This window comes from Blastocystis hominis (genome assembly GCF_000151665.1).
Source record: "Blastocystis hominis, Singapore isolate B (sub-type 7) whole genome shotgun sequence assembly, scaffold_22".
Classification (NCBI taxonomy): Eukaryota; class Bigyra; order Opalinata; family Blastocystidae; genus Blastocystis; species Blastocystis hominis.
This window is the reverse complement of record NW_013171830.1, coordinates 235,451-243,064: the sequence shown is the minus strand read 5'-3', so window position 1 is coordinate 243,064 and position 7,614 is coordinate 235,451. Positions and strand designations below refer to the sequence as shown.

The 7,614-nt window shown below is 48.4% G+C and overlaps 4 protein-coding genes; 3 read left to right on the top strand and 1 right to left on the bottom strand.

Annotated features, from left to right (window-relative positions):
* Positions 1 to 706: 706 nt before the first annotated feature.
* On the bottom strand, positions 707 to 2,926 carry GSBLH_T00002974001 (Glycyl-tRNA synthetase; the record flags this gene model as incomplete). XM_013041626.1 has 6 exons in its annotated part: positions 707 to 1,523; positions 1,554 to 1,789; positions 1,820 to 2,348; positions 2,379 to 2,446; positions 2,477 to 2,770; positions 2,803 to 2,926. 6 exons carry the CDS (start codon positions 2,924 to 2,926, stop codon positions 714 to 716), a joined length of 2,061 nt encoding a protein of 686 aa, XP_012897080.1. The 3' UTR covers positions 707 to 713.
* Positions 2,927 to 3,536: 610 nt separating this feature from the next.
* Positions 3,537 to 4,151, top strand: GSBLH_T00002973001 (uncharacterized protein; the record flags this gene model as incomplete). XM_013041625.1 has 5 exons in its annotated part: positions 3,537 to 3,712; positions 3,758 to 3,779; positions 3,829 to 3,947; positions 3,980 to 4,024; positions 4,056 to 4,151. The coding sequence occupies 5 exons, from the start codon at positions 3,537 to 3,539 to the stop codon at positions 4,132 to 4,134; spliced, it is 441 nt and encodes a 146-aa protein (XP_012897079.1). The 3' UTR covers positions 4,135 to 4,151.
* A 194-nt stretch (positions 4,152 to 4,345) lies between these two features.
* GSBLH_T00007105001 (uncharacterized protein) lies at positions 4,346 to 4,732 on the top strand (the record flags this gene model as incomplete). Its single annotated transcript, XM_013041624.1, has 2 exons — positions 4,346 to 4,559; positions 4,590 to 4,732. 2 exons carry the CDS (start codon positions 4,346 to 4,348, stop codon positions 4,730 to 4,732), a joined length of 357 nt encoding a protein of 118 aa, XP_012897078.1.
* A 181-nt stretch (positions 4,733 to 4,913) lies between these two features.
* Positions 4,914 to 7,153, top strand: GSBLH_T00002972001 (uncharacterized protein; the record flags this gene model as incomplete). The annotated part of the gene is made up of 14 exons (XM_013041623.1): positions 4,914 to 5,088; positions 5,121 to 5,324; positions 5,351 to 5,445; positions 5,477 to 5,564; positions 5,595 to 5,650; positions 5,694 to 5,738; positions 5,771 to 5,944; positions 5,973 to 6,110; positions 6,140 to 6,201; positions 6,239 to 6,517; positions 6,550 to 6,676; positions 6,708 to 6,912; positions 6,945 to 7,031; positions 7,062 to 7,153. 14 exons carry the CDS (start codon positions 4,914 to 4,916, stop codon positions 7,151 to 7,153), a joined length of 1,827 nt encoding a protein of 608 aa, XP_012897077.1.
* Between the last annotated feature and the right edge of the window lie 461 nt (positions 7,154 to 7,614).

Genomic DNA, 7,614 nt, shown 5'->3' with positions numbered 1-7,614 from the left:
TTTGATATGATGCGTACTTGTCTTTTCAATGTATGTATTCTACTAAACAATATTCAAAAGTAACAATTTCAGCTTTCTTATTGAGTACGGACTTCGCTGATCTGCTTTGAGTTTCCTTCTATTTCTAAGCTTAAATCCTTTCGAATAGCAAGATTCTCATTTTGTACTGAAAAGGCTCATTTTTTGTCATATCATAGAAACAAACTCAATGGAAGACGTAAGACGTCCAAGTTACTACAAATCGTATGAAAGAAAGCCTCAGACGGTTGAAGATGAAGCGCCTAACCTTTACAGTATCATCTCGTTGTTTGTCTCTTAAACGCTACATATATATATATATTTCTTGATTTGCTGATTCGATCTCACAAAATAGTCTCGTTTACTTGGGTGGCTAAGTCTCTTTACTGGAGTGGCTTCTCTAACGTGGATGAAATTGGTCTCTGTAGATAAGTTCAACATTCTCGTGACGTTGGGGTAAGTATTGTCTGTGAATCCTGTCTGTTTAGTTTTGCTTTTATGTCGATGCTGTCTTCCTATGTGAAAACGTATTTTGAATCGATGAAGAAATGAGGATTGCTGTTTGTTCCGAGTAATGGAGTAGTTCTCTCACTCCTGTTCTCCACTCTCTATTTTCCGCATTTGTAACACTCATTTCATCTCACTCACTCCCACCCACACCTTGATTGGCCATTACAACAAACAATGCATCCCCATTATTCCTCCTTCACACTCACTTGAGGGTACTTCTCCAGCAGATCTTCCCACACCGTTCTCTCCTTGACGATATCGTTCACCACCACGGCCACATCCTCGATAGGCAATCGCACCTGCTTCATCGAGTCTCTTTCTCTCAGGGTGACGGTGTTGAACAGCTCGCTCTTTTCGTCGACCGTCTCGAAGTCGATCGTCACAGCGAACGGGATTCCGATCTCATCGGCACGCGCATAGCGTCGTCCGATCGACGCCGAGGAAGCATCGGTCTTGAAGGCCAGCGCGTAGGAGCGAAGCGACGCTCCGATGCGATCCACGATGGGCGTGAATTGTTCGGAGTTGTTGATGGGCATCACGGAGCACTTGAACGCCGCCACCGTCGGCTTGAACGCCATCACGTTTCGCTTCTCCTCTCCCTCGCGGACATAGAACGCGTGCTCCAGGATGGAGTAGATCAGTCTGCCCACTCCGAAGGACGGCTCCACCACCGAGGGGATGAACTTCTCCTCGTGGATCTTCAGCACCGTCGGCTTGAACGTCACCATCTCGGGCGTGATGGTGTACTTGGCGCCGTTCGCGCAGGGGCCGATCTCCGCGGAGCCCGTCGCCGCCAGACTGTCCGCCAGCTTCTGGCACTCCTCCGGCTGCTCCTCGCCCAGCGTCTTCAGATAGTCCTTGACGATCGCCTGCTCCTTCTTGAAGGCCACGCCGATCGCGCGGCTGTTGAACGTCGGAGCCAGCACGTTCTTCTCGATCGGGACGTCGTGCTTCACCGAGGCCGTCATCTCCACCTTCGTAGCGTCGCTGTGCATCTACCGCTCACGCCTCGTCGCCACGCCCACCTTCAGATCGAAGCACGCGCGGTCGGCAATGCCCACGCACTCCGTCCATCCGTAGGAGAGCTTGATTTCGCAGTCCCAGCAGTCCGACGCGTAGTGCGCCATCTCCGTCAGCAGGTGCTGGCGGAACCGCATCTTCTCCGGATCGATTCCCACGCGCTTCAGGAACAGATACGTGCGCGCCATGAAGTATCCCAGCGTTTCGTTGTTCACGATTCCCGCGGCCACGGCCTCGCCCACTAGCCCTCAGTCCCCGCTCCCTCGCCCACGCGTCATCGTCAGCAGCTTTCCGTCGCCCTGCTGGTGGCTCCGCGAGAACAGCGGCAGCACCAGATGGGCCACCGAGGCGAACTTCGGGTGTCGCTTATCGCTCGGGTTGCAGAAGTGCTCGATCTCCGCCATCGGGAACTCGCGCACGCGCAGCAGCCCCGCGCGCGGAGAGATCTCGTTGCGGAACCCCGTGCCCACCTGCGCCGCCGCGAACGGGAACTTGCGTCCGTTGAAGTTCAGCAGGCGGCGGAAGTTCATGAACATGCCCTGCGCGGTCTCGGGGCGGAGGAAGCCCTGCATCGTGCCCTCCGGACCGATCTGCGTCCCGAACATCAGGTTGAACGGGAACGGGTGCGTCAGCGGATTCCCCGTCGCCAGAGCCACCACGCCGTACTTCGCGAACAGAGCGTCCAGCTCGTCCGCAGAGTACGCGTCCGCCTGGATGCGGATGTGCTCCAACTCCAAACGCTGATCGCTCGTCAGAGTCACGTCCTTCAGCAGCTCGTCCATCTTCGCCTCCAGCAGCTTCTACGCCTCACCGGTGCAAAGAAACAAAACGTCAGCACGGTAGCACTCGCCCGTCTTGCTGTCCTTCACCATCAGGTCGGTGAACTTGTCCACGTGGCCTGCAAATCAGATCGCTACGAAGCACCCACCGGAAGTCTTCAAAGCACAGTAGGGAGTCAGGTTGGTGCACTCCACTTCCAACATGTCCTCCTCCAGAATGAAGTGCTGCTTCCACAGATTGATAAAGTTGCTCTTCAGAGAGCAGGTGATCGGACCAAAATCGTATAAACCTGCCACTCCTCCATAAATCTCGAACGAAGGGACTACAAACATCTTCTGGAGCAGCACATCGTCGAACGTAGCCTTGTCAAAGGTCTCCTCGGGCTCCTGCTTCTTCACCTCCGCTTCCAGCTGGGCTTTCAATTCCTGCAGCTTCTTGACAGCTGAAAGTGACAAAAATGATCAAAAAACGTACCAGCAGTGACTTCTTCCTGAGTCGCTCCATCCTTCTTGAGTTGTCTCACAATTCCCTTTTGTCTGGTTAAAGAAGCACGAATCCCTCCGATATCCACGACGTTTGTTGAGAAACTCCGTACCATCGAGCGCAAACACCATCCTCTCGATAATGGATTTCCTAAGGTGCAAAAAGCCGAGTGGGGGGTTTGAAAAACTCGGCAGATGCTTCGTATCATAGAATGAGTAACAGATAAAAAAAACCGCGATTCCAAGCAAATACGGAAAAAACAAAATGGAGCCGCTCTATCCGCCTCGGGATGATATCCATCCGTTTGTGGTGTTATCTGCAAGAGAGCAGTACGTTGCTTGTACCGATAATCACCATAAGGAGCATTGTCGAGAACCATCGACTCGTAGTGAGTTCTATTCAGAAATCTCCGTTCTATGTGGAGCTTCAAGAGGGAAATATGCAGTTTGAACGATACAGTGACAAGTATTCTGCCCAGAAGAATAACACCAAGTTAGGATCATTTTATTCGTACGAGATTTTGTCGAAGTATATTCCGACGGGTAGTCTTTTGAATGTTATGTGTTGTGTAGAGTTGTTGGGAGAGAAGTCCCAGAAACCTGCTCAAATGATGCGCATAAAGATTCATCGTGAAGCTAAGCAGAAGGAAACTGAGGAGAAGGAAGAGCCGGAGAATGCGGAGTGGGTTGTAAGTTGGTTTGTTCACTGTAGACCCCAGGAAGGTGATGACCTCAATAAGGATACGATTTATGAAGATGAAGAGAACGAATACGAGATTAACTACGCCAACTCGGAGGATTCGTTTGGCATGGGTGGTGACGATGATGATGATGAAGGTCCGATGTTTTAAAATGTATTTTAGAATGAATAGTTTGTTTTTTGTAAATTCCAGAAATAGGGAGTTAATTTGTCTTTTTTCTGGTTGAGCCTTACTTTTTGTTTCAAGCACCTCGCTATTTGACACTATGGTATTTAACTCGTTGCATATTGAGAGTGTGGTGTTCTCACTGCTTTTAGGTGAACGATTTGCGTTATCCCTCTGCTGAAGAAGAATGTCAGAAGCACAAGCTGAAGCGCCTCGTTCAGGCTCCTAACAGCTATTTCATGGATGTCAAATGCCCTGGTTGTATGACTATGTGAGTGGTTAGTCGTTTCTTTGATCTTTTAGCACCACTGTGTTTAGCCATGCGCAGACTGCTGTTGTATGTGAAAAGTAGAGTTATTTGGTTGGGCTGACTGTTTAGCTGCAACGCGCTTCTGTGCACTCCTTCCGGAGGCAAGGCTCGCATTGTCGCCGGCTGCTCTTACAGACAAAAGAAGTAAATTGGCTACTCTCAGAACGATTGTTTGTTTGAAATGCCCCAAAAAGTGGAATGGCGTTTTTCATTCTATGCAACTTTCAAAAGGGATTGTGCGCACAACCATCCTGGATGGCTGGAGGTTGAGCGAAAGACTCAGGAGTGACGTAAAACCGTCGAAATACAATTCACTCTAGATTACCTTTAAAACCAGTCGAATATACAATGACTTGAAAATGAGAGCTGGTCTAGCCGTGATTCGTGTTGGAAATCAAATGGAAATGGAACGTTATGTGTATGCCAAGCGGCAGCTGGCATTCTCTCTTGGAATCGATTTCAAAGAATACACTTTTTCCGATTCTGCCACAACTGCAGAGATCCAGCAGTGCATCACCGACTTGAATCATTCCAAGGAGGTAAATGGAATAATCGTTCAACTACCATTGCCTAGTAGATGTGAATAGTCCTTGTTTTATGTAGAGTCGGTGAACACGCAGTCCATTTTGAAAACCATTTCTCCAGAGAAGGATGTAGATGGTTGTCATCCACTGACGCAGGGTCAACTACTTGCCTCCCACTATGGCAATGTGGATATTTTCTTCTTCTTCTTTGGTGAGGAATAGACCCTTCCTATCCCTTGTGCTGCCCAAGCAATGCTTCACTTCATAAAAATATCCAATACTTTATCCCATAACTCCTTCATTCTATTCCTATCGCATTCCTACAGTTGACCGGCATGCTCTCGTTATCGGCTGTAGCAGTCTCGTCGGCATTCCGTGCTTTTTCCTTCTTCAACAGTTGGGCATGACATGCACTATGGCTCATGAGCATACCCCAAACACACCAGAGTTATGTCGATCTGCTGATTTGGTCGTTTCTGCCGTGGGGAATCCAGGAATGATCAAAGGAGATTGGTTGAAGCCCGGAACAACAATCATCGATATTGGAACGCGATGTGTGAAGGACCGAAATGGTATTTGTAATTTTCTGATTTGATTGTTTGAATGGAAGATGTTTTGGCTGGGGATGTCGATATGGAGAGCTGTATTGGGATTGCAGGAGCTATCACCCCAGTTCCTGGTGGTGTAGCTTTGCTGACTACGGCTATGCTGATGAATAACACATTGAAAGCTTTTGTTCTTCAAAATGATTTGGCAGTGTACTATAACTCGTTTAGCAATGTTGCATTGAATGTTAATAATTGCTTGTCTGTTTGTTTCACATTCCATTTTCAATGCAAGACAAACTATCTGTCAAGCGTCCTTCGGAGAGTACAGAATGGAATGAACGATATTCCAGACAGATTCGTCTTGAAGGTGTAGGAGTTGAAGGTCAAGTGTGGTTTATGTCTTAAGCTAAAGCAGTAGAAAAGAATCGAACACGCAAGAGTATTAGTAATAGGGGCAGGTGGATTAGGAACACCGGTAGTTCTTTATCTGGTAGGAAGCGGAATTGGTTAGTCATTTGCATATTGCCGATATGTAGGTCATCTCACAATTATCGACGACGATGTTGTGGAACTTGGTAACATTCATCGTCAAGTCGCTCACACAGAAAAGAGCGCAATCGATCACATTCCGAAAGCTATCTTTGCATTTTCCAATAATATCTAGGCAGAATCGCTTCGAAGTCGAGCCCTTGAGCTCAACTCTTCTTTGGAGTGTGTTGCAATCGTTGAACGTTTTACAAAAGAGAATGCCCCTAAACTCATTGCAGAACACGATTTCATTGTAGATTGTTGCGATAACATCGAAACCCGCTATACTATAAATGATGAATGTGTCCGTCAAGGAAAGTGCTTCGTATCAGGAGCCACGCAGCGCTTTTCCGGTCAGGTACAGTTCTGTACAATCTGTAACAAAGGTCACCGTCTATGGTCACAACCAGGGTCCTTGCTTTCGCTGCTTGTATCCTACAACCCCTGTAACTCCCGATAGTGAGAAATATGGCGGAAAGTTACCTATCTTGTCTCCGCTACCCGGGGTGGTCGGATCAATGGAGGTAGATAATATCATACGCATCGAAAATAGGCGGTTGAAGTATTGAAGTTGATATTAGGAATTGGAAAGACACTTGAGGGAAGATTGCTTCTGTACAACGGAGAAGATGCGACTACTCGTGTGTTGAAGCTGCGCGGAAGAGTCGAAAACTGTCCATGCGGAACAGAACCTTCTAATCAAAAGATTGAAGCCAAATGATATTGTTATTTTGGTTCTGGCTTGTTTATTGGACGCACGAATTCACCTTTTGGTTTTCTTTCATTATTTGATTACCCTATCGCAATCTAAAGTTATAATGAGTTCCGTTCAAAAGTATGTTCTTCCTGAGCTTCCCTATGCCCGTGACGCTCTCGAGCCCTCCATTTCTGCTGAAACCATTGACTACCACTACGGTAAGCACCACCAGACGTAGTATCTTTGTGGATCCGTCTGATCTGTAGTTATGTGAATAATCTTAACAACCTCTTGCCTGAGGGAGGCGCTCCTCTGGAGGAGTTGATCAAGACGGCCGAGGGAGGCGTTTTCAACAATGCTGCTCAGATCTGGAACCACACCTTCTATTGGAATGTGCATTTTGCCTAACAGCTCTGATTTGTAGTGCCTGTGCCACGGAGGCTGCCCCCTGGAGGATGGCGCCCTGAAGACTGCCATTGAGGCCAAGTGGGGCTCCTACGATGCTTTCATCAAGGAGTTGAGCGCGAAGACCGTGAGTTTCTTCGGCTCGGGCTGGTCCTGGTTGGTGCAGAAGGCCGACGGATCTCTGGACATTGTGTGCACTGCGAATGCTGGTAATCCTCTGCGTGGTAGGTGTTTCTGAGCTTCTTATGATTTCCAGACGGAATGAAGCCTCTGCTGTGCTGCGATGTCTGGGAGCACGCGTATTACATCGACTACCGAAACGCTCGCGCGAACTATTTCAACAGTAGGAGCAAGTGAAGGGAATTGACGGTAGAGTGGCTGGAGGTTGTGAACTGGAAGTTTGTGGCTCAGAACTTTGCGTGGTGTGTTTGTTGCAAACAGAAAAATACTCTCCAAAGACAGTGAGGAGGCAGGGGATGCAAACAAAGCGGAAGGGGTTGGGACCCGGAAACACCTCGCCGTCCAGCATAATCACCTCATCGGTGGAGCTATTGAGCTCCAGTGCCTTAACACGCACGTATTCCATGAGGTCGCAGTTGAATTCCTGACGAACCACGTAGCGAAGAGCCATTTCGGCGTCTCGCCAGCAGTTTTTGCGCTTGGCTACAACGAGATCCATGACGCCACTGCAGGAGTGGAGTGAAGGAAAGCAAAACGGGAAAGCGAATAGGATATGTGGCACCAACGAGAATCAGGACTGGAGTTGATAATTCCGATCGTGTGACTGTAGCCTTCTTCTTCGTACCACATGCATTTCCCGAACTCTAACATGAATCCTTGGATAAAATCGCACCTTGCCAGAGATCCTGAATGGACGGGTCTTGCGGTACTTCGCCTTCTTTGGACAGAAGGCCAAGCGAAGAAAG